The sequence below is a fragment of the Pan paniscus genome, chromosome 9, assembly GCF_029289425.2.
Source record: "Pan paniscus chromosome 9, NHGRI_mPanPan1-v2.0_pri, whole genome shotgun sequence".
NCBI classification, from domain to species: domain Eukaryota; kingdom Metazoa; phylum Chordata; class Mammalia; order Primates; family Hominidae; genus Pan; species Pan paniscus.
In genome coordinates this window covers 57,252,770-57,279,222 of record NC_073258.2, presented here as the reverse complement: position 1 = coordinate 57,279,222, position 26,453 = coordinate 57,252,770, and the positions used below count along the sequence as shown (strand labels likewise).

At 34.0% G+C, this 26,453-nt stretch overlaps 2 protein-coding genes across 3 annotated transcripts; both read right to left on the bottom strand.

Moving 5' to 3' along the window:
• Positions 1-10,599: 10,599 nt before the first annotated feature.
• Positions 10,600-14,581, bottom strand: LOC100972794 (olfactory receptor 8H2). Of its 2 annotated transcripts, none has more exons than XM_057299043.1 (2): positions 14,280-14,581; positions 10,600-13,404 (listed from the first exon to the last, which is right to left on the bottom strand). In XM_057299043.1, the coding sequence occupies exon 2, from the start codon at positions 13,227-13,229 to the stop codon at positions 12,291-12,293; it is 939 nt and encodes a 312-aa protein (XP_057155026.1). In that variant the 5' UTR covers positions 13,230-13,404; positions 14,280-14,581; the 3' UTR covers positions 10,600-12,290. The 2 variants fall into 2 exon arrangements, with proteins under 2 accessions (XP_057155026.1, XP_057155027.1); XM_057299044.1 differs by having other exon boundaries at positions 10,600-13,400.
• A 9,527-nt stretch (positions 14,582-24,108) lies between these two features.
• LOC100971765 (olfactory receptor 8I2) lies at positions 24,109-25,041 on the bottom strand. The gene has a single exon (XM_003811690.4). It carries the CDS (start codon positions 25,039-25,041, stop codon positions 24,109-24,111), a length of 933 nt encoding a protein of 310 aa, XP_003811738.2.
• Positions 25,042-26,453: the final 1,412 nt, after the last annotated feature.

The following is a 26,453-nucleotide window of genomic DNA, read 5'->3' as shown; positions in this document are numbered from 1 at the left end:
GTGTCCAGCCAATATTTATTTTTTATTGAATTGCATTGTGGTTATGACTGCTTTAAGCTTTGTAAATTTATAAATTACTTTTAATCAACCGGTATAAATTACTCATAGATTCTGGGAAAGAAAGATCCAAATGTCAATATGCAAGTCTGGCTTTTTCTATTACAGTATTTGTAGATTATAAATTCTCAGTGGGGCAAACAGAAATAAATACAAAAATGAGTGATTAAACATATTAGAAGGTGAAATGTACTATAAATAAAATAAAGGAAATGTAAAACAGCATAAAAGATGGGAGGAGTGTTCAGAAACAGGGGCATGAGGAAGCAACCAAAATGGAGGAGAAGGTTTATCTCAATGAAAAGGTGACACTTGAGCAAAGACTTGAAGGAGGGAAGAGTTAGTCATGTAGGTACGGGGTGGGAATGTGTTCCACACGGATGGATCATTAGGGTGAAGGACCTGTGAAGAGGATAGACCAGGTAGTTGAAGGAATAACAAGCAGGACTATGTGGTAAGAGTGCTGTGAAGAAAACTGGAGATAGTGCATGGGGACTTTTGAGCTTTCCTTTATAAAAAATAATTGCCGGCCGGGCGTGGAGGCTCATGCCTGTAATCCTAGCACTTTGGGAGGCCGAGGCTGGCGAATCACGAGGTCAGGTGATCAAGACCATCCTAGCTAACAGGGTGAAACCCTGTCGCTACTAAAAATACAAAAAATTAGCTGGGTGTGGTGGTGGGTGACTGTAGTCCCAGCTACTCCAGACGCTGAGGCAGGAGAATGGTGTGAACCCGGGAGGTGGAGCTTTCAGTGAGCCAAGATCACACCACTACACTCCAGCCTGGACAACAGAGCAAGACTCTTTGTCAAAAAAAAAAGAAAAAAAAATTTCCAAGAAAGTCTTCAGTGATAGGCCCATACTGAAATAAGTGAAATAGAGAGCCATAAAAATACCTGGAGAAAGTGAGTTTCAGGGAAATGGAAGAGTAAATACAATGTTCTATAAAATTAGTACTTTGTTCTAATGTTTTGTATCACTTTATTTTAGTAAAAATTGAGTTAGCAAAAAATATACTGTGTTCTGACTATCTTTGGCTTTTTAGAGGCATTCATTGCCATGAATAAATTATAAAAGTTATATAGTTCTCTAATATGTTTATATTTTATAATATGAATATTTAGTTCTCTAATATGTTTATATTTTATAATATGAATATTTCTGTACATTATTTCCTAAAATGTATTTTTTTCTTTTGTATCTGTTGTCTTTAGCTATTAATTTTTGATAGTTTTTCTACCCATCCTCCTCTTCCCCTACTTTAAGAGGCAAATATCTGTGCAAATTCCTAGCCATGCTACACTAATACTATAGCTTCCTGATGACACTTTTGCATTATCCTCAACTTTTGCCTCTGTTATTGACCCTCTGTATCATCGATGCTCTATGGAAGACTGTTCCTTATGTACTTAATGCTCAGAAAATTCTCTTGACACAGACAGGATGGCCTCTGTCTTCTACACAATAGTCATTCCCATGTTAAACCCATTGATCTGGAGCCCCAGGAACAAGGATGTGACATTACCCTGAGGAAAGTCATGGTCAGTAGGAAACAGGCATTATTTTGCTCATAAACTTAAGAAACAAACTTCAAAAAAACAAAAGCGTGCCTTCCTTATGATCTGTTTTCTCTCTGTTAATAAAATTCATATCTATCTTAGTTGTCAACCAATAAAGATCTGCTCACTGTAAAGTGACATAATTCTCTATGTTCTTTGTAAGCAAAGAATTACAATTACATGCAGAAGGTAGCATAACAATTTACATCAAATGCTATTGCTCACATAAAAATATGTGTATTTTAAAAATTGATTATCTCATCTGATAGCTGCACAACTATGTACTTGTCAAGAATACATAGAAGTAAAGGCATCCAGAACACCAAGTTTAAAGATTATTGGAGCACTTTAATAATATAGTGATAATGGTAGCTTAACAAAATATTTCCAATTAAATTCAAATAATATATTCCAAATTAAGTTGAATAATATTTTCCAATTAAATTACAATAAACTTTAAACCAGTGGTTTTGACCAGAAGTAAGTTTTCCCACTAGAAATCATTAGTCAATGTCTGCAAATATTGTTGATTTCATTATGATGAGGTGGTTTGAACAATGTTACTGCTATCTAGAGGGTAGATGTCACTTAAGCTGCAAAATAATCCAATATTCACAAGACAGCCCCTCACACAAAAAAATTACTCAATCCGGAATGTTAATAGTGCCAATTCTGAGAAAGCCTACCTGAACAATTGTTGTTCAGTATTGTTTGATTAATAATTGTGTCATTGATTTTAATCGGCTCAAACTGGAGGAGAGTGCTGTTCAAGTCCTCTATAATATTGCTCTTTTCTTCTTTATTTGTTCTCTCAATTATTAAGACTGATTTTAAAATTGAAAGTTAAATTATGTTTTTTCCTTTCTTATCTGTCAGTTTTGATGTCGAATATTCTGGGGCTTTTTGTCATTAGTACATGAATGTATTTTTTATTTTTATAGTTTTAACTTTCATTTTAGGTTCAGAGGTGTATGTGCAGGTTTGTTATATAGATCAATTTCAGGACACTGGGGTTTGGTGTATAGATTATTTTGTCACCCAGATAATAAGTACAGCGCTTGACTGATACCTTTCCCTCTTTACCCTTCTTCCACCCTCTACCCTCAAGTAAGCCCCAGTGTCTGCTGTTACCTTCTTTGGTTCCACATGTACTCAGTGTTTACCCCCACCTATAAGTGATAACATGTGGTATTTGGTTTTCTGTTACTGTGCTATTTCACTTAAGATAATACTCTGCAGCTCCATCCATGTTCCCACAAAAGACACAATCTTGTTCTTCATGGCTGCATAGTATTCCATGGTGAACATGCATCACATTTATTTAGTCTGTCGTGGATGGGCATTTGGGTTGATTTTTATGCTTTGGCTATTGTGAATAGTGATGCAGTGAACATTCACAGGCATGTGTCTTTATGATAGAATAATTTATATTCTTTGAGTATATATCCAGTAATGGGATTGCTGGGTCAAACTGTAGTTCTATTTTTAGGTTTTTGAGGAATCACCACACTGCTTTCCACAATGGTTGAACTACACTCCAACCAACAGTGTATCAGTATTCCCTTTTCTCCATAACCTCACCAGCACCTGTTATTGTTTGGATTTTTTAATAATAGCTATTCTCACCAGTAAGTGAGAACATGTGGTATTTGTTTTTCTGTTTCTGGATCAGTTTGCTAAGGATAGGGAGCTGAATGAGAAGAACACATGGACATATAGAGGGGAACAACACACACTGGAGCCTGTCTGAGGGTGGAGAGTGGGAGAAGGGAGAGCATCAGGAAAAATAACTAATGGGTACTAGGCTTAATACTTGGGTGATAAAATAATCTGTACGACAAATCCCCATGACACAAGTTTACCTATGTAACAAACCTGCACATGTACTCCTGAACTTAAATGTTAAAATAATAATAATAGCCATTCTCAGTGGTGTGAGGTGGTATCTCATTGTAGTTTTGATTTTCATACTTCCAACGATTGGTGATATTGAGCTTTTATTCATATACTTATTGGCTGCATGTATGTCTTTTTTTAAAAAGTATCTGTTCATGTCCTTTGTCCACTTTTTAATGGTTTTTTTTTCTTGTAAATTTGTTTAAGCTCCTTATAGATGCTGGATACTAGACCTTTATCAGTTGCATAGATTCCAAAAATTTTCTCCCAGTTTGTAGGTTGTCTATTTACTCTGCTGATAGTTTCTTTTGCTGTGCAAAAGCTGTTTAGTTTAATTAGCTCACTTGTAAATTTTTGCTTTTGTTTTGGTTGCTTTTGGTGTCTTCATCATGAAATTTTTACCCATTCCTATCCCCAGAATAGTATTGCCTTGGTTGTGATTTAGGTTTTTTTATAGTTTTGGGTTTACATTTAAGTCTTTAATCCATCTTGAGTTAAATTTTGTATGTAGTGTAAGAAAAAGGTCCAGTTTCAATCTTCTGCATATGGCTGCCAGTTATCCCAGCAGCATTTATTGAATATTGAGTCATTTCCCCATTGCTTGTTTCTGTCAACTTTGTCAAATATCAGATCACTGTAAATTTGTTGCCTTATTTCTGGCTTCTTTATTCTGTTCCGTTGGTCTATGTACCTGTTTTTGTGCCTATACCATGCTGTTTTGGTTATTGTAGCCCTGTAGTGTATTCTAAAGTTGGGGAATGTGATGCCTCCAGCTTTGTTCTTTTGGTTTAGGATTGCCTTGACTATTTGGGCTCTGTTTGGTTCCATGTTAATCTTACAATAGTTTTTTTCTAGTTCTGTGAAGAAAGTCATTGGTAGTTTGATAGGAATAGCATTGAGTCTGTCAATTGACTTGGGCAGAGTGGCTATATCAATGATATTGATTCTTCCTATCCATGACCGTGAAATATTTTTCTATTTGTGTCATCTTTGATTTCTTTGAGCAGTGTTTTATAATTCTCATTATAGAACTGTTTCATATTCCTGGTTAGCTGTATTTCTAGGTATTTTATTCTTTTTGGCAATTGTGAATGGGATTGTGTTCCTGATTTGGTTCTTGGCTTAACTATTTTGTGTATAGAAATGCTGGTGATTTTTATACATTGGTTTTTTTATCCTGAAAATGCTGAAGTTGTTTGTCAGCTGAAGGAGCTTTTGGGCCAAGACTATGGAGTTCTCTAGATATAGAATTGTTTCTTAGTGTGGCTACATGTTTGTCAAATTTTTTCACATTTTCTTTGTTGTTGTTTTGAAGACTTTTTTTATTTAAAAAAATTTATATTAAGTTCAGGGATACATGTCAGGTTTGTGACATAGGTAAACTTGTGTCATGGGGGTTTGTCGTACAGATTTTATCACCCAGGTATTAAGCCTAGTACCCATTAGTTATTTTTCCTGAGCTCTCTCCTCCCACACGCCACTCTCTGATAGATCCAAGTGTCTGTCAATCCCTTCCATGTGTTCATGTGTTCTCATCATTTAGCTCCCACTTAGAAGTAAGGACATATAGTATTTGGTTTTCTGTTACTGTGTTAGTTTGCTAAGGATAATGGCCTCCAACTTAATTCATGTCCCTGCAAAGGACATAATCTTCTTTTTTATGGCTACATGGAATTTTTTATGGATCTTTTGTATTTTTTTCTTTTGTCAATTTCATTTATTTCTGCTCTAATCTTTAGACGGAGTCTCGCTCTGTCAAGTGCAGTGGCGCGATCTCAGCTCACTGCAAGCTCCGCCTCCCGGGTTCATGCCATTCTCCTGCCTCAGCCTCCTGAGTAGCTGGGACTACAGGCGCCCGCCACCACACCCGGCTAATTTTTTGTATTTTTAGTAGAGACGGGGTTTCACTGTCTTAGCCAGGATGGTCTCGATCTCCTGACCTCGTGATCCCCCCGCCTTGGCCTCCCAAAGTGCTGGGATTAAAGGCGTGAGCCACCGTGCCCGGCCTCTGCTCTAATCTTTATTTTTTATTTTCTTCTACTATTTCAGCTTTGGTTTGTTCATGCTTTTCCAGTTCTTTAAGACACATTGTTGAGTCTTTTATTTGAAGTTTTTCTTCTTTTTTGATGTCGGCGCTAGTATAAGCCATCATTTGACTCTATTTTATGCAGCACAAGTAGTCGTTTAGCTACCCTAGCTGGTGTCTGGCTGGGTCACATGCCTCCCAAGTCAACTGGTTGTGAGCTCAGCACAGCACTAGGACTTGCCTAGGAGTTGCAGTCCTTTGTGGCCTAGACTGCCTTTTATGTTTAGTTAGAAGTCCAGGACCCTTTTAGCCCAAGTTTGTGAGGTTTCCCAGAACCCAAGTTCCAGCTGCTGGCATGGATGATTCACCTTGGCTAGAGCTGGTCTAAATGTGCCCTCCTTGGACTCAGGCTTAACTATGGCCAGTGTTACTTTCCTGTGTGTCATAGTAGCACTGAGTTCAAATGAAAAGTTCTATAATCATGCCCTCCCAAAGCCCACATGGCCTTGCATTTTAACCCAATAAACAAGGCCCAGAACCCAAAAGCAAGCTTACTTTACTTAAACTCACACCTTCTTCTGCTTTATTCATTCTGCCTTACTTATTTTTGTTCCAGATAGTTTAACATGAAGAATGGATAGTTACGGGGTTTTTTTTAGTAAAACATTGTCTCTTTCCAAAGGGGTGATTGATTGTCCTGATATTCAGCCAGAGAAAAAATATATTAGAATATAGTAATCAAAGCAATGGTCCATTTTAGAGTGAATTCATAAGTGTGAGTTTGAAATCCAAGATAATAATTTTCAGTACATCAGATTCTTATCTTTCTGATCAATTACACAAAGAGAACACATATTTCTCTGTTGGAATAAGTAAAGACTAGAGAGAAGAATATACACTCAAAATTCCTCTAAAAATGGCAAACCAATTTGCAGAGACACATCAGTAACTATATTATAGACAAGATTTTATCTTATAAAAAGAGGCATGCTGTTTGCAGCCACAGCATTTTAAATTTACTTTTTGGTTTATAATCCCTTAAGGAGAGTTTTCTGGAAGAAGGAAATTATCTGCCTCAGTGTGCTTCTGACTATTTGTCTCTTACAAAATTCAACTATTTGGCAGTATTCCAGGATCATTTTTAGGTATCGACCACTCAAATCTGGGTTTCAAAATTGTTAAAAAAAATGCTTTAGTCAAGGTTGTCATCCAGTTTATTGATTGTGTTGCTTTTTCAAATTAACAAAAATAATCATTCTTTGGCAAAGGAAGAAGTGAGTATGAGGGATGAGAATAACCTCATTTATGTCTAAAAATATCGAATTGAAAATACACCAAAAAATTATCAAGAATCAACATCCAATTAACCTTCATGAAAATTCTACTAGTGTCCTTTTTATTCTACTATACTTGAAACCAAATTGTGGGTATAAACAATCTCTCATGATCTTCTATTTGTTCAGGCCAATATGGAAGAGTGTTATATTTAAATCTCAAGTTAATAAAATTTCACTCCACATAACTCAGCTCTATTACTTTTCTCTCAAAAATACCTTTTGACTTATCCTATCCCCATGGGGCCTCTCTTTCTTATCACTTAATCGTTTTTATTATTTTTTGTTGTATTTGATTAGTATCTACATCTACCAGTGTGGTGACATTGTAACTTTCATGAATACAGGTATTGTGTTTGTTTGATATTAGAATTATATCTTTAGGGTATAAAAGAGCACATAGAAAATATAGTTTATTGACAAAAATATTTACTGACTAAATGGTGAGTCAAAGAGTAAGTTAGATTTGTTCTTATGTGCTTAGATTGTTCAGTGTGCTAGATTTGTTCTCTTCTGTTTGTTAATTATCCATACAGTATATATCTTCTGCCCCTTCGCAGATGTTTTGCTACTTATATTCTAACCTGGTTCTCCTCTCCACATCCACTAGCTCACCTCTGGATTTTTGAAACAGTCAACAAAGTTTCAGATGGGGGAAATGTTGGGGCTCAGAACACTATACCTTGAAGTATGGTAGCTTGGCATGCTGAGGGCTTTGAATCAAATGAAACTGTAAGGACTTCAGAATCTACGTTTTTCGTTGTTGTTGTTGTTGCGTTTACCTTCTTCTACGTTCCTTTCTTCTGCTTCCCCTTTTCTCCCAAGGCAAGCCTTAAAAACTAGTTTCTCTTCCCCAAGGTGGGTCATAGAACACAGAATTCCTTTCTTCAAAGCAAGTCAAAATAAACCTAAAAACATCACTCTGACATTCCCCTGATTTTCTGTGGGCGCGCTCATCGAAAAGAAATTCTCTGATCTATGTTGTCTGAAAGTAGGTCAGAGACCCACATTCCAGAAGAGTCCTGTCCTATACTAAGGAAAAGGAATGCTACACTGAGAAGCCAAAAAGAATGGTCCTTAAGAGCAATGTGAGGATTTAAACCTAATTTGCCTAGCTACAGAATTCCCTTTTTAAAGCTTGTTATATAGAGAGTGAAATAATTGACTGATCTTTTTACTTTTCCAACTTAATTTTTCTGCCTCTGGACAACACTTTTGGAAACATTAAGAGTTTTCATACAGCCAATGACAGAAGTAAGAGAGAAAAATAATGCACTTGAAAATATTGGATAAGTGGTTTCTACAAAACTTGTTCATTGATTCTATTCATTGGGATGTAAATAGTTTACAGGTTTGAGGCATCAGTGATCAATAAGAAAGACCAAAAAAAAAAAAAAAAAGAAAGGAAGAAAAAAAGGAGAGAAAAAAAACAGAAGCAAATAAACAATGTAAGAGAAGAGTACATGTTATGAGTTATATCTGGATGGATTATGAGATTCCATTACATTTTCAAGGTGCAGAATGAGATATTGCACAGGTAAGTGTGGATTTACCTAGAGGGGCCATATTTGAAGTCATATCAATGGATAAGTTTTAAAGGGTATGTAGAGATTTTATTTCCACATAGGCTGTATAACATTACAAAGAACTTGCTCCCACCCTATTTAAAACAATCCAGTTAATCTATAAAAATCATAATTTTTGTGAGTCTATCTTGGAGCTAAGGCTGCATTCGTCTAAATAATCTCAATTCCAAGCAGAGACAAGACCCTTCAAAAAGGAAATGGGACACGAACTGTTTGACTTTTGGCAAAGGGTGAGAGAAAGGTGAGGCCATCGTATAGGCATGTAAAAATAAATCAGCGAAATTTAAAAAAATCTTAAATCCAAATATGCACTTTTGAGAAAATCAGAAAGTTCTAGATTGAAAGGATTTATATTCACTATTAAAGTTTTCTCTGTCCTGTTCTAGGTGATGGGGGAAAGTTCTCTGCTCATAGAGCTTACATGATCATGGGGGAAAACAGACATAAAATAAAAGACACAAGAAAAATATATAGAATGTCAGATGAGAATAACTGCTATGAAACACAAATGAAGGTTTGAAAGAGGGTGTGAAATGTATTAGTTTTAATAGGGTGGCAAGGAGTTCTCTTGTTAAGAAAAGGATAAGAAAAACAATCATGCAGTTATTTGTGGGAAAGAAGTTTCAGGAAGAAGAGAAAAATGGAAAAACTTCAGGCAGTATTTGTACTATTGCTTAGAGAGAAGAGCTGGGAGGTCATGGAGTAGAAACAAAGTGAGCGTGACAGATGGATAATAAGAAAGGAGTTCATAGATTTAAGAATTGAGGAAATCATTTTTTAACCAATGAGCACTTATAAACCTCTTGGCTTTTATTCTTATTGTGATGAAATATTGTGTAGGGTTTGTGAAGAAAATGTATGATCCAACCTACTGTTTAGCAGTATAACTCTGGCTCCTACATTAAGCTATGACTCAAGAAGAATAAGAATAAAATTAGGTGCATGCTACAATACTGCAGCAATAATTCTGAAACTGATAGTTATCTGGGCCCGAATGGTAGCAAAACAAATGCTTAAGTAGACACCAAATATAGTCTATATTTAGAATCACCTTAATATGCTGATGGAATGGAAATAAAGTGTGTTCGATAAAAAGGAAATTCCAAGTTAATTTAACTTCAGTCTTTGCTTGAACAAGTAAAGGGTGGTTTTCCACTAATGTGTGCCTAAACTTTATATATTGCTAGTACTGATCTGACAGTTAAATTATAATCATAAATTATGTTAATTACTCATATATAAAGCCCTTTGAATATTGCCTGACCATGGTAAGTGCTCAGAAAAATATATTGTTACAATTTTCATCTAGCCATATTATTTGGAAGTAAAAATAGCTGTTCATATTTTGCTATGCTGAATTACAGTTTTCTTCATATTTATGTTATATAGCATTTGTATATGACACTATGAACCAGAGGACAATATCTTAAATTACTTTAGACAATATCCGATATAAAATATACTATACACTAATAGGGAAATTATAGGTAAAATTTGAACAATCTAAATCTTTCATATTGCACATAGATTATTTTATGTTTTTTAATAATATTATTTAAATATGTTTTAGCTTATAAAGATGATAAGGTAGTCTTCATTAAATTAGAATTTAAGCAACGTCTTAGCCTAAGTGTTGTCTACAAAGTGATAGATTCTGTTGACCATCTTTGCAACCCAAATTGATAGGACATATTTTCCAAATCATAGAAGTAGACGTAAATGAAAACAAGATAAAACCATAGCTTATAAAAATGATTAGAAAAATGGAAAGAGCCTGTAAATACATAAAATTATATTATGCATTTATAAGATGAGAATGAGTCAAAGACATATTATTAAGTAATAAATGTTGATTAAATACTTATTTCTAATTGCAAAAGAAAACAAACAGGGGGACCTATAAATATATATTCTGGACAACATGGATACCAAAGGAAAAACTAAATCATAATAATTTTATATGGCATTAATATTTGATAAGCAAAATTTTGAAATAAGAAAGTAGAGGAAATGGTATGTATTTAAATGAAGTGAATAAATTAGTTGACAGTTTGCATTAGTGAAATTTCATTAAAATAGTAACTCCTAAAATAGAGGTTACAGTTCATTTTAAACATTCAAAATGCACTTAGAAGAAATCAAATATAATTGTACGAAGAACACAAATTTCACAAGATTAAAAAAGTATTGCTTGAATGAAAACTATCTAATAACTGTTACAAAAGTTTAAACAGAAAAGACAAATACTTGGAAAATAAAAACTAGCTTCTAAAATATCCATTAAATAGCAGAGAAAAACAAAACTGTGATTCCAGATATGGAAGAGAAAAATTTAAAAATAAAAGACATTTTAGCACTCTGCCTGACTAAATTTGTGGGCTGTTACAACATCTGAATTCATTGTCAATTCTTTGCTTTACAACTTTTCTGTATTCAGAAATTTAAAATCAATGAATAAAGCATTTACGTCAAGGAGTTATTTTTACAACTGAAACAAACTGTAGAAATCAGGAGAAAGGCAATGATTTTTAAAAACACACAGGATTTTAACAAAGAAGCAATTTGACACATTTGACACATTACAGAAATCCAGTTTTCGAAGTTTTGCACCCAAAAGAGATATCACTGCACGTAGATTTGTAAGTTGCTGAGTTTATATTTCAAGTCCAAAACATTGTGAAGTGAGTCTTGATTTTGTCCATGTACCAAGAAAAAATTTATATTAGAGTTGTCGATGACAACATTAAACTTGTAAATGGATACAGAAAGCTGAAAATCAGTACATGGAAAGTGATACAAATTTTGTTTATATGTGTTATATACATACACATATTTGAAACTATTGATCTAGAAGAACATGGACAAAACTCAATATTTGTTTTTCTTAAACTGAAAATGGGTTTATTAGAGAAGTAAAGAAAAGAATAATGGCTAACCCCACAGGAAGAGCAGCCAAAACTCAATATTTGTAGAGGATTTCTATTTTCTTCAATATTTTGTAATATTTTTCAAATTTTCTCCAACATTATCTTAATATAGGCTATTTTTCTATAACTTAATTCTACTGAAATATTTTACTTCTGAAATCCAAAATTGTGAGCTGCTGATTTTTGTTCTTTTTAGTTCTGTCAATTAAATTAACCAAAAATAATTTGTAAAACACAAGTTTACATTCTTGAAAAAAGGCATTGTGCAGTAATGTAGGTCTTCTAACGATAATGGGAAGCATTAATTATTATCGCTTTAAATACTCTACAACTACCCTCTGATCAGATTTGGAGTTATTATTTATCTTGTGCACTTAGGGAAGGGAGGCTTAAGCTTTAGGTAACATATTACTGGCTATACAGCTAAAAATGTAGCATATTTAGAATCTAATTCTTGGGAAATTTTATTCCAAAATAGGTACTCCTACCCACTCTGCTATAATTCTTCCCCATATAATAAATGGAATAACATCTAAAACTATTATCATTGTGTCCCAAATAGTTCTTTCCATAATAAATTTATCTACAATTGAAGTATACATAAGAATTTGAATAATATAATTAAAAATGACAACCATATTTTCTTATTTTCCACATCAGTTGCTTCAAACACATATATGTAGACTGAAAACATGACACACATATTATGATTTCTAATTACCATTTGGATTTCTAAAAACATATGCCTTGAAATGTTTAAAATCATGTTTAGTCAAGCAAAGGGTAGCACAACAGAAATGCAAACAAATTAAAAGATTCAATTGTTTTTATAGAGAGACTAAGAAAATACCCAACAGGAATGAAAGAAAAGATGAGTTTAAATGTTCAGCATTCCTGCTATATTAATTACCTGGAGTCCTGTCTTCTCTGCATGACTCTGATGAGAGCATTTTTCACCTCTTTGTTTCTAAGACTATAAATGAGTGGATTCAGCATGGGAATCACAATAGTATAAAAAACAGAAGCCACTTGATCTCTTCCCAAGGAATAAGACTTTCTTGGTTTTAAATAAGTAAAAATCAGAGTGCTATAAAAGATGGTGACTCCCAAGAGATGAGAGACGCAAGTAGAGAAAGCTTTCTGCTTTCCTGAAGTGGAATTAATTTTCAGGATGGTAAAGAGAATGAACACATAGGATGCAGATATTGTGAAAAGGGACACCATCAGGGTGGAACCAACAATAATGAATATCAGGATTTTGGTGTTGTATGTATCAGTGCAGGACAGAGCTAAAATTGGGGAAGTGTCACAGAAAAAGTGATGAATTACGTTTGAGTCGCAGAAATGCAATCTGCTCATGGAAACCACGTTGACAAAGGAGTCCATAAAGCCAATCACATAAGGCCCAGTGATGAGAGCGAGGCAGAGCCTTTTGGACATAATAACTGTGTAGTGTAGAGGACTGCAGATCGCTGCATAGCGATCATAGGCCATTGAGGAGAGAAGGTAACATTCAGCAGTACCCAAGAAGGCAAAAAAGAACATCCGGGCAAAGCAGCCCGTAAAGGAAATATTGTTGGAAGTCAGTAAGTTCGCTAAGGTTTTAGGTGTGACGACAGTTGAGTAACTGAGGTCAATAAATGACAGGTGAGTAAGGAAAAAATACATGGGAGTGTGAAGCTGGAGGTCCAGGCGGATTATCAATATCATCCCCACATTCCCCAGCATAGTAATTAGGTATATCAGGAGAAATAGCATAAACAGAGCCATCTGGATCTCTTCAGAAAGTGTCAGTCCCATAAGGATGAAGTCAGCCACATTTGTGTCATTCCTTCTACCCATCATGTTCACCTGCTCTAAACTGCTGAGAAATCAAAGCTGATACGTAGCAGGGGCGCCTGTAATCCCAGCTACTGGAGAAGCTGAGGCAGGAGAATTGCTTGAACGCGGGAGGCGGAGGTTGCAGTGAGCCGGGATCGCACCATTGCATTCCAGCCCTGGCGACTGTGCCAGACTCTGACTCAAAAAAAAAAAAAAAAAAAAAACTTTCTGTTTATATGAATGGCATATCATTTAAAAATTAGCTTAGCCTTCTATAAGTTGCTAATAAATTTATAGAATATGACTAAAGAAACTAATTTTATTGCCAATATTGATGTAAGTACAAATTAACATCTGCATATGTTACAATAAAGTGTAGCATGTAGCATATTGCATAATTAGAATGAACCTGACATCGTTCTGAATGACTTCCTTTATTAACACATTGAATCCACCTGAAAATATTATACCTTAGATACTACTATTATCCACATAGTTTAGGTGAGGAAAAAAAGAGTATGGAAGGTTGGAGTAACTTATTCAAAGTCGGATCTATTCAATGTTGACACTGATTCTACCAAGATATATTAACTTCAGAGAGACGGCTTATAATACTACACTCTTGTTTATAAATAATTTCAGAAAACTTGAGAAAAGAGCTAGACATGTAATAAAAAATGACAGGAAAGCGTTTTATTATATCATTTACTCCCCTTTTGTTTCCAATATTATTTAATAATAATTTTCAATAAATTTCACCCTTGGGGATTTTAGTTAGCTACATTAAAATTATAGACAATATATAAGTATTAATTTATAAAATACGTAATGTTTTCCTGACTTAACTAATCAAAATCTAATTTCTTGCAAAAATTATATTTTCAAAATATATACTTTGCTTGTAGACTCTGATTCTGTCAACTCTACGTTTGCTTCACAAACCTTGACATTACTCAGGGTAAAGACTAAATGATATGTGTATGTATTAATATATTATTCTGATAAAGTCCCCATTTTATTTCATCTGAAATAAAATCTGAAACAATATCTTCCAATTTTGAGAATAATACTTACTGTGTGTGAGTCAACATCGATGAAAAAGATTTCTTCTTATACTATCTGGAAATTTGTCAACCTCAAGTTTTTGTTATAAATAAAATATGAAAACTATTTAAGGAGATGAAATTTTGTATAATATTTATTTTCCTTGAGATAAGTTGTTTTTACATTTTGGTGCATTTATTTTGTTTTATTCTGAGTTAAAATAAACCAATCTAGAAATTTTGTTTAGGTTCTGGTCTAATGGAAAGATTACCAGGAAGTTATGTGCCAAAGAAGACCAGCAGCCACTGTGACCACAAGGTGATTATTCTTTCCCTCTCACTCGAATAATTCCAGAGGATTTCATATACCAGAGGCTGATGATAATGCACCTTTTGGTAGGCCCTGGGGACCATTTGCCAGGGAAGATTGCTTGGCATGCTTCCAATGACAAAAGTTCAAGGACTAAATGTAGCCATGTTAGGATTCGTGAAAAGATTTTCCTTTTCACCTTAGAAGCCACACAAATGAAGGAAATTATGGATTGGTCTTTTCTTGTGATGTTCTCAATATTTTACCGGGGTGGTGGAGAAGGCATTTCCAGAAAAAATAGTTACTCTATGACTGACACCATCAAAGATGGAATAATACATTTTTCACAATTAAATTTTTAAATATTTAATTGTGCAATTTTAACTTCACAATTGTTAAAAATAATTAAAATCATCATTAAAAATAATAAATTATTTTGATTTATTTTTAATAAATACTGAAAAATAATAAATTAGAAAATAAATTTTAATAGTATGATGCTATCATAGAAGTAAAACATATTAATTAGAAAAGAATCAGAAGATAACGAAATTCAAAAAAGTAAATGAAAACAATTCAAAACTGTCATTAACATTTTGTTAACATTATAATTTTTCCTAATTATTTTCCTTTGTTCATTTAATGCTTATTTGTACATGTACTGAAAGATTGCATAACAATTATTGTACTATATATTCAGTGTCTTTTGCTCATTTAATAACCAAAATTTTATGCTATGCCATGAGCTATATTATATCAACCTTTTATCAACTGCACAATTCTATGGTTCATGTATTGGTTAGTGTCCCATAACTTACTAAGCTAACTATGCGTTCACCAGCTGACAAACAGACATTTTGAAGCATTACCAAAAAATGGTACGGGTTATTCATTGTGATGTGGTGGTGTCACCTAATTCATCTACAAGCAATATTTGTGCAATATGCTTTGCTTTTTTCATGTACTTTTAAAAATGTTATGAAACAAAAGTGATAGCAGAAAGACAAAATCAGCCTGAGACTAATAAACATTTTATAATTAATTTAGTAGCCCAAAACTTACTTCCCCCATGTATAATCAGGTCAAATTTTTTCTTAAATATGAGTTAAAAATTCAAATATAAAAAGAGAACTGAAATATTCTACTGAGAATTATTTGTCCAAGATGAGGAAGAAAAGGAAGAACCTGAAACAATATACAATGTGAATCAAAGTAAAATATTAAAGTGAATCCTAAGTCATGACAATAAAGTCAATTTCATGTAAATTTTATTTATTTATTTATTTATTTATTTTTATTATACTTTAAGTTCTAGGGTACATGTGCACAATGTGCACGTTTGTTACATATGTATACATGTGCCATGTTGGTGAGCTGCACCCAGTAACTCGTCATTTACATTAGGTATATCTCCTAATGCTATCCCTCCCCCCTCCCCCCACCCCACAACAGGCCCCAGTGTGTGATGTTCCCCTTCCTGTGTCCAAGTGTTCTCATTGTTCAATTCCCACCTATGAGTGAGAACATGCGGTGTTTGGTTTTTTGTCCTTGTGATAGTTTGCTTAGAATGATGGTTTCCAGCTTCATCCATGTCCCTACAAAGGACATGAACTCATCCTTTTTTATGGCTGCATAGTATTCCATGGTGTATATGTGCCACATTTTCTTAATCCAGTCTGTCATTGTTGGACATTTGGGTTGGTTCCAAGTCTTTGCTATTGTGAGTTGTGTTGCAATAAACATACGTGTGCATGTGTCTTTATAGCAGCATGATTTATATTCCTTTGAGTATATACCCAGTAATGGCATGGCTGGGTCAAATGGTATTTCTAGTTCTAGATCCCTGAGGAATCATCACACTGTCTTCCACAATGGTTGAACTAGTTTACAGTCCCACCAACAGTGTAAAAGTGTTCCTATTTCTCCATATCCTCTCCAGCACCTGTTGTTTCCTGACTTTTTAATGATTGCCATTCTAACTGGTGTGAGATGATATCTCATTGTGGTTTTGATTTGCATTTCTCTGATGGCCAGTGATGATGAGCATTTTTTTATGTGTCTGTTGGCTGAATAAATGTCTTCTTTAGAGAAGCGTCTGTTCATATCCTTTGCCCACTTTTTGATGGGGTTATTTGTTTTTTTCTCATAAATTTGTTTGAGTTCTTTGTAGATTCTGGATATTAGCCCTTTGTCAGATGAGTAGATTGCAAAAATTTTCTCCCATGTTGTAGGTTGCCTGTTCACCTGATGGTAGTTTCTTTTGCTGTGCAGAAGCTCTTTAGTTTAATTAGATCCCATTTGTCAATTTTGGCTTTTGTTGCCATTGCTTTTGGTGTTTTAGGCATGAAGTCCTTGCCCATGCCTGTGACCTGAATGGTATTGCCAAGGTTTTCGTCTAGGGTTTTTTTGGTTTTAGGTCTAACATTTAAGTCTTTAATCCATCTTGAATTAATTTTTGTATAAGGTGTAAGGAAGGGATCCAGTTTCAGCTTTCAACATACAGCTAGCCATTTTTCCCAGCACCATTTGTTAAATAGGGAATCCTTTCCCCATTTCTTGTTTTTGTCAGGTTTATCAAAGATCAGATAGTTGTAGATGTGTGGTATTATTTCTGAGGGCTCTGTTCTGTTGGTCTATATCAGAGATATAGACCAACTTCATGTAAATTTTAAAGTGAGTCTAGAAGGAAAACATGCCCATAATCTAGAATTTCAGGAGATAATCTGTTGGTAGGTATAAAGCAGCTACATTTGTATGTATTTATTGTACCTTTGATGAGCTTTGGGAAGGGCAATTGTATTCATCAGAAATTTAGTGATCCGGAGACAGGTTGATTTTGAAGATTTAAAAGCCAGTATTACACTCTTTAACAATAGATAACATTAGGGTTTAAGCCAAATAAGAGGCAAAAGGTGACTATGTCAAAACTACCTCAATAGGATTGGTGATCGTAAAATCTCTGTGAGCAAGGAGTTTTCTTGCTCAATGCTTTTCTAACATTCAAAACCATTTTGTTCAGGTTCAGAGTTGTTTATAATGGCAGGAAAATTATTTTACTATTTACTGTGCCGTTGCAGAAGCCTAATTCTGACCAGAGATTTTAAATCTCTTTGAATTTAAATGATGAAATAATGTAACGTTCTATGTTATTATTTTTTTATGATTTATTTATTTATTTAGAGACAGAGTCTCGCTTTGTTGCCCAGGCTGAGTGCAGTTGTGCTATCTCGGCTAATTGTAACTTCTACCTCCTGGGCTCAAGCCATCCTCCTGCCTCATCCTCCCAAGTAGCTGGGACTGCAGGTGCTCGCCACCAGCTCAGCTAATTTTTTATATTCTTTGTAGAGATGGGGTCTCCCTATGTTGTCTAGGCTTGTCTCGAACTCCTGGGCTCAAGCAGTCTTCCTGCCTTGGCCTCCCAAAGTGCTGGGATTACAGGTGTGCACAGACTTAGTTCATTATATTTTAAACTATGTTTCTTATGCTTTTTCTGTTCTCTCTTTTTCAATCTGTCTGTCTCTTCTGCATTATGTTTACTTTTTTTTTCATCTTTGGCTCAATTAAAAAAATTACTTTTTTGATAGATTTTGTTCAAATGCTTATTAACTTGCTTAATCATTAGTTATTTTAGTTATTTTTTGTTTTAACATTTTATTTTCCCTACTCTATCAGGTTGGATTCATGATTTTTTCTCTACCACCTAGTAAAAGTATTTTCTTATGGTTACCTGTTCAATAATACCAGAATTTAATATTTCTATTATTCACCCAGATGTCACTTTTCACCTATCTACATAGTAATCTGAATTGTTCCTATTGTGGCATATTATATAAAGTTAAAATTTTCATTTCTTATTTGACTAAGATTAACCTCAGAGATGCTTAGTCATTAAGTTATTGAAATCATAATAAAATTATGATTCTAAGTTTTTAAAATCGTGAGTTAAAATTATTTATATCTTATAAATATTTATTTATTTATTTGGAGTCTTGCTGTGTTGCCCAGGCTGAAGTACAGTGACACAATCTTGACTCACTGCAGCCCCTGCCTCCTAAGTTCAAACAATACTCCTGCCTCAGCTTCCCGACTAGCTGGGACTACAGGCACACCCACCACACCAGACTAATTTTTGTATTTTTTAGTAGAGATGAGGTTTCACCATGTTGGCCAGGCTGGTCTTGAACTCCTGACTTCAACTGATCTTCCTGCCTCAGCCTCCCAGAGTGCTGGGATTACAGGTGTGAGCCCCTGCATCCAGCCAATGTATATTTTTTACTGCATTGCATTGTGGTTATGACTGCTTTAAGTTAAGCTTTCTAAATTTATAAATTACTTTTAATCAACTGCTATAAATTACTCACAGATTCTGGGAAAGAAAGATTCAAATGTTAATATGCAAGTCTGATCTTTTCTATTAGAGTATTTGTAGATTATAGATTCTCAGCAGGGGGAAACAGATATAAATACAAAGGTCAGTGATAATAACATATTAGAAGGTAACATGTACTATAAATGAAATAAAGGAAATGTAAAACAGCATAAAAGATGGGAGGGGTGTTCAGAAACAGGGGCATGAGGAAGCAACCAAAATGGAGGACAAGGTGTACCTCAGTGAAAAGATGACAGGTGAGCAAAGACTTGAAGGAGGGAAGAGTTAGTCATGTAGGTACAGGGTGGGAATGTGTTCCACACGGATGGATCATTAGGGCCAAGGACCTATGAAAAGGATGGACCGGGTAGTTGAAGGAATGACAAGCAGTACTATGAGGTAAGAGTGCTGTGAAGAAAAAGTGGAAATAGCGCATGGAGACTTTTGAGCTTTCTTTCTTGAAAAATAATTTTCAGAAAAGGATGCAATGATAGGGCCATATTGAAATAAGTGAAACAGAGAGCCATAAAAATACCCAGAGACTGTGAATTTCAGGCAAGTGGAAGAGTAAAACCAATGTTCTATAAAATTAGTTACTTTGTCCTAATGTTTTGTATCACTTTATTTTAGTAAAAATTGTGTAAGCAAAATAATATACTGAGTTCTGAACAATCTTTGACTTTTTAGAGGCATTCATTACCATGAATAAATATAAAAGCTATATAGTTCTCTAATACATTTATATTTCATAATGCTAACATTTCTGTACATTATTTCCTAAACTATATTTTTCTTTTGTATCTGTTATCTTTAGCTATTAATTTTAGACGGTTTTTCTACCCATCCTCCTCTTCCCCTATTTTAAAAGGCAAATATCACTGCAAATTCCAGACATTCTATACTAGTTATTCCAAGTAACAGACAATAACTTTGAATTCATTTTAAATGGACCTTTAATCTTAATATACAGCTATGAGAGTGAGTCAGAATCTCTATGATATCAAAAGTCAATTTTATTGAATTTAGTTTATTTTCATTGACTAATTTGTTTCTTCAGAATTTTTTGAAATACTTCTTGAAATGAAACAAGTTTTAAAAAGAATTTTTAAAAACTTTTGATACAAAAATTTATCTTAAAGTTAGTGAAATAGAACACAAACTCAAGGAATACAAATGGTAGATAGGAACATTGCAAGGGCACCACTGATTAAACAGACAGAACCAAAACTATGTATTTTTATTTTGAAGTCTTATACATCAAACATATTTTAAATTGAGTGTTTTTGTTCAGCATATTCAAAAAGGAAAGAGATATCTGGACTATTGCACAGAGTAGGATAATGCCAGGGACTTAGTTTCAAAGACTACAATTAATCTTCTGATGTGGGAAATATCAAGAGTGCTGGAAGAGTGAGGCACAAGGAATGACTGGAAAAAAGGCAAGGTTTATCCTGGAAAGACTTGCATTGCAGGATCTAGAGGGAAGATGCACACAGAGCAACTAGAGAGAATGATGGAAGATATTAATATGCTAGGGGAAATTGTGAGAAGCATATTGAGAAGAGTATGTATGGACATTTAGGCACAATTTTGGGTAAATAAAATATGTTGTTATGTGTTTAGATGAGCAAAAAAAAGTGGGGTATGATTTTGCTCCTAGAAACAGATTAGCAATAAAAATGTTAATAACTTTCAAAGATAAATTTGATACATAATTTTATTAATACTAAGTAAATAAGAATATTTGAAATTATCTATAGAAAAATATAAATTCAGTACAATTAAAAGTAAAAATGCATACACTAGAATCAGGGTAAACATAATAAAGTGTAAAAGTCATGATGTTTTATACACTTATAAAAATGATCATTTTATTTAGAATGTATGAATGTGTAGTGGTAAAGTGAATTCCCATTTCCCTCTGAAGTTTCAAGTCGGCTGTAATGAGCTGACAATAGATAAACAGGAGAAAAGGCATGCACATCTATTAATCTGCATAAGCACAAGAGCCACTGAAAATATGAGATTCAAAGAAGTCGTTGATGACCCAGGCACAGGTGGCATCTGTATTCTATACGATTGTCATTCCCATGCTGAATCCACTCATCTACAGTCTGAGGAACAAAGATGTGAAAAATGCTCTTCTGAGAGTCATACATAGAAAACTTTTTCCATGACAAATTTATGTATGTTACAATTAAAACAAACGTGGATGACTTCAGGAATTCAATTATGCCAACAACTAGGAAAATAGTAGAGTAACCTCAAAAAGCATAACACAAACTAAATGAGAACTTAGAGTCTTGAAGTTTGTGAATTGAATTATTATTTCATTTGTTTGTATGGACCACTAACTCACTGTATTTGGAGGTCAATTCGGCATATAAATTATTCAGACATAGACATGTACAAGGAAATAAGAGGCACCTGAACATGCATATATAAGCATGCCATCACACCGAAACATGTTTAAAATTATTACATTAAGAACATGCAATTTTTGTCATTCTGTGCCCAGCTTATATCACATAACTGGATTGTTTGTATTAGACTGCTGCAAAAGTAATTGTGGTTTTTTGTCATTAAAAAATAACAACAAAAACCGCAATTACTTTGCACCAACATAATAACTCAATGGATATGATTGAGGCCTAAATACCCTTTTCACAGGGGAGAAATGAATGAACCCAAAGCATAGACTGTTTATAAATGATTCTAGTAGGAAACTGAACAGAACCAGCAATTTAAGGGAAGGGACAGAACATTGTTGTGAACAAATGCCATCTATTATGCTGATAAAATCTCTTACATAATCTCTTGGAGATCCCTTCAGAAGAATAGATGAACCCTGTGTGTGAGTATGGTGACAACTTTTAGTCTCTTCTCTTCTTCAGTGGTTAATCTTTCCTAGTTAATTAATGAGATACTAGAGAAGGCATTTAAGACAATTAATTTTCTTTTTGTTGTTGTTTATTCATTTGCTTTATTTTTAAATTATTATTATACTTTAAGTTTTAGCGTACATGTGCACAATGTGCAGGTTAGTTACATATGTATACATGTTTCAGAAGATGTTTCCTCAGTCAGGTAAGAAAATTCCAGAGCATGTCCTTCCCTGTGCTTGCTGGGAGGGAAACAGAGAAGGTTGACAAGTCTTTGGCTCCAAGGCAGCTTCTAAGGCCTTGCAATTTCTTATTTCAAAGTGATCAGTATGCCAAAGCATCATTCTTTGCGATATCATTTTCTAAGCCCCAACCATGTGCACACCCAGGTCCATTCACATGAGCTATCCTCAGCCACTACCAAGACTGAAGACTGATATTCTCTTTACAGAAGTAGGTTTGTGACTATGGAGAGATGAGAATTCCTAATCAGATGTCTTCTATTATTTAAATTCAAATATGCGGCATATAGCTTTGTATATACTTAGTTCCATATTCTAGCCATTCTGAAAAAAAAGTCATTTGGGAAGAAATATATCTGTAAATCACTATGCCATATTTAATATATGAATGAGAAATGTTTGAGAAAGAATTCTAAAAATAGAATTTCTAACTAAACTGACATTTGAATAAGATTATGTACAAAACTGCACCAAAGAAATATACAAATATGAGTAAGACAGACACTGTGGCCCTAATGAATTCATCACTGTGCTTCCACACACAAACGAAAACAAAAGAAAATATTTACTTATATACTTCGTATTGATACATTTGCTAGTTGTTATGAAGTGCACAAATAAGAAAAGGCAAACTTTTCTCTCAGAGAGCTTACAATCTTGCTGGAGAGTAATATTATAAGCACGTACATTTTCTTTTAAAAGAGCCTCATCAAATTAATCTTCAATTCCTTTCAACATACATATGATAGCCCAACTCTGATAATTATTCATTCATTCATAGACATGAAAGGCGGTACTGATAAAACTTTTTCAATGGTTACCTTCTAGCAACACCTGGGAGAGTTCGTTAAATCAGGTTTAAGTCTCTTTGCAAGAAAAGCACCATCTCTCCACCCCACACACACGAACACATACACACACATTTTCTTCCTTTAATACTGTAGATTTAACAATGTCTTTTTGTTTGATTTGGTGATGCAAGAATCTGTATAAATCCAAAATGATCTAGGGATTATGCCTCAGCTAGTGAGACATTCTATGAGAAATTAAACTCTGCTGTTTTTATTAGAAAAAAATGCCATAAACTGATCACTTTTCTATGTAAAAAAAATCGTGTTCATACATACATGATCAAGAACTTAACCGTTAGGGGCAAATGACTCCATATTATCAAGAGATTTCTCCATACTGCCTGGTGTCTGTTGTTCCATTAGTGTTTGCACTGAAATTACTTCAATCGTTTATTTTTCCCTGTGGCTAATATTGCTTTTTTATTTTTGTTTGTTTCTTTAGTTCTGGACTCTTAGCTTTCGGGTGATCAGCATTTTATATTTCTTGTAAAATTTAACTGTTCTTATCTCTTAATCTTCCAATTTCTTATTCTCAATTTACTAGTAGCTGAGAAAACTGTGTAAGTTTATATTGTCAATTTAATGTTTTTTTTTTACTTTTTAAGGTTTTTTTTATTTTTAATGTTTGTGGGTACATAGTAGATGTCTATATTTATTGAGTACATGAGATATTTTGAAACAGACATGCAATGTGAAATAAGCACATAATGGAGAATGGGTTATCCTTGTTATCAAGCATTTATCCATCGAGTTATTATGTTGGTGCAAAGTAATTGATGTTTTTGCTGTTTTCTTTTTTAATGACAAAAAACTACAATTACTTTTGCAACAATCTAATACAAACAATCCAGTTATGTGATATAAGCTGGGCACAGAATGACAAAAATTGCATGTTCTTAATGTAATAATTTTAAACATGTTTCGGTGTGATGGCATGCTTATATATGCATGTTCAGGTGCCTCTTATTTCCTTGTACATGTCTATGTCTGAATAATTTATATGCTGAATTGACCTCCAAATACAGTGAGTTAGTGGTCCATATAAACAAATGAAATAATAATTCAATTCACAAACTTCAAGACTCTAAGTTCTCATTTAGTTTGTGTTATGCTTTTTGAGGTTACTCTACTATTTTCCTAGTTGTTGGCATAACTGAATTCCTGAAGCCATCCACCTTTGTTTTAATTGTAACATACATAAATTTGTCATGGAAAAAGTTTTCTATGTATGACTCTCAGAAGAGCATTTTTCACATCTTTGTTCCTCAGACTGTAGATGAGTGGATTCAGCATGGGAATGACAATCGTATAGAATACAGATGCCACCTGCGCCTGGGTCAGCGATGTTGTGTTATCAGGTTGCAAATAGGTGAAAATCAGAGACCCATAAAAGATAGTTACAGCCATGAGGTGGGATGCGCAGGTGGAGAAGGCCTTCTGCCTGCCTGCTGCTGACTGGATCCTCAGGATGGCTGAGATGATGATGATATAAGTGACTGTGATGATAAGGACAGAGCTAAGAAGAGTGAATCCAGCTAAGACAAAGCTCACCATTTCTGTGCCGAATGTATCTACACAGGAGAGTGCTAAAAGAGCTGTGGTGTCACAAAAAAAATGATTGATGCTGGAATCACAGAACGCCAAACTGCTTATCACCCAGACAGATATCAGCGAGCTTGTGAAGCCTATCACATATGGCATTATTCCCAGCCAGTTGGACACTTTTTGGGACATGACTACTGAATACAGTAAGGGATTGCAGATTGCTACGTAGCGATCGTAGGCCATTGATCCCAGAAGGAAACACTCACAACACACCAATCCAACAAAAAAGTACATTTGAACAAAGCAGCCAACAAAGGAGATGGATCTCCGATTGGATTGGAAATTCACCAATGCCTTAGGTGTTACAGTAGAGGAATAAAATATGTCAATAGATGCAAAATTGCTCAGGAAAAAGTACATAGGGGTTTGAAGCTGAGAATCCATTCTGATTAATGTGATCAGTCCCAGGTTTCCCAAAACAGTGAATAGATAAATGAAGAGAAACATCAAGAAAAGACTGACTTGTAATTCAGGGTGATTTGCAAATCCAGAGAGGATGAAGACAGTAACCTCAGTGAAATTGTTGCCAGCCATTTATATCAACTGAGGCCTTTGACTTACCTGCTGAATAACAATAAGGAAAGTTAGAGAAGGATTCAAATCTAAAGGCCCTATAATCAAATTTGACTTAGGCTCCAATCATGAAAGTTTTACAAATGGAAAGTAAAATTTAATGACCTGAAGTTAGCTAGAGATTTACGGATAATTTTTATTTTTTATAAAACTGAAAACTTACAGACATTAATACAGAAAAAAACTCAAATTCACGATTGTGTAGACTAAAAAATACATGTCTGGAAAGATGTGTAGAAATTCCTCCTAAGATGTACCATTCTCTACCCCTGTCTGTCATTGGGTCTGGCAATTTATCTAATGAAATCAATTGTATCTAACAAATATAGCAAATTATCAAATGAAATTAATTGTATCTAATGAATATAGCAACTTATCTCATGAAATCAATCTGTATCTAATAAATATAGCAAGTTATCTAACAAAATGAATTGTATCTAATGAATAGAGCAGTTTATCTAATAAAAAATTCAGTGAGATAAGACCAAATGAGGGCCTTCATCTATAACATAGTTTAAATTCTTTCATGTATGTTTGTTCAAACAACACGATTGTTTCTAGATACATTGCACATATTAATCTATGACATCAGGTGCTAGCCAATTCATTGCTGAACAGCAGTTTTTAAGACAATGATATAAATGTTAAAAACAGTAAAACAAACCTGATTTGTTACATTTAAAAATAAGAATTAAATTATAAGGTGGGCATGCTAGAAACTAAAGAACTTTATTGCTTAATTAACTTAACATAAATATATGACGAATAAATGCATTTGAAACTAGCCCGCCATGCAAAGTTAAATAATCACCTTTGTTTAGACATTTAGCACTCTCCTTGAGTAACCAAATGGGACTTGATAATAATTATTATCAATAATAATAATATAACATATTATTCTTATTATATATCACATGTACTTAATCATTTAATGTGTTCCATGGTCACAGTGTTCCTATTTATCCATTCATTTACTTGACAAGCATTTATTCAATGAAGGCATTTTGTCTTGCCTGTCATGAAGGGCATTTTTCTTAAAGCCTAATGTAAGATGCAGACATTAAAAAAATAACAAGTTTCCCAATGTGAGAAACATGCAAACTATACTCACAGACAGACAGACACACAAATTTTAGGAAAAAGAAGATGAGAAAATTAGATGTACCTGGGATTCAGTCACCCAGAGGAAACATCCTATGTTTCAGCAATCTTTCACTTATTTTCAAGTTCATTATTTTTGCCTCATCTACAATGCTAAATATCAAATAACAAAAGTTGTTATTTAGTATAGAGCTCTATTTCCTGTATAATGGACCCTAAATGTTATGATGTTGATGAAAAAATGTTGATGGTTTTGATTATAGTATTGGGTA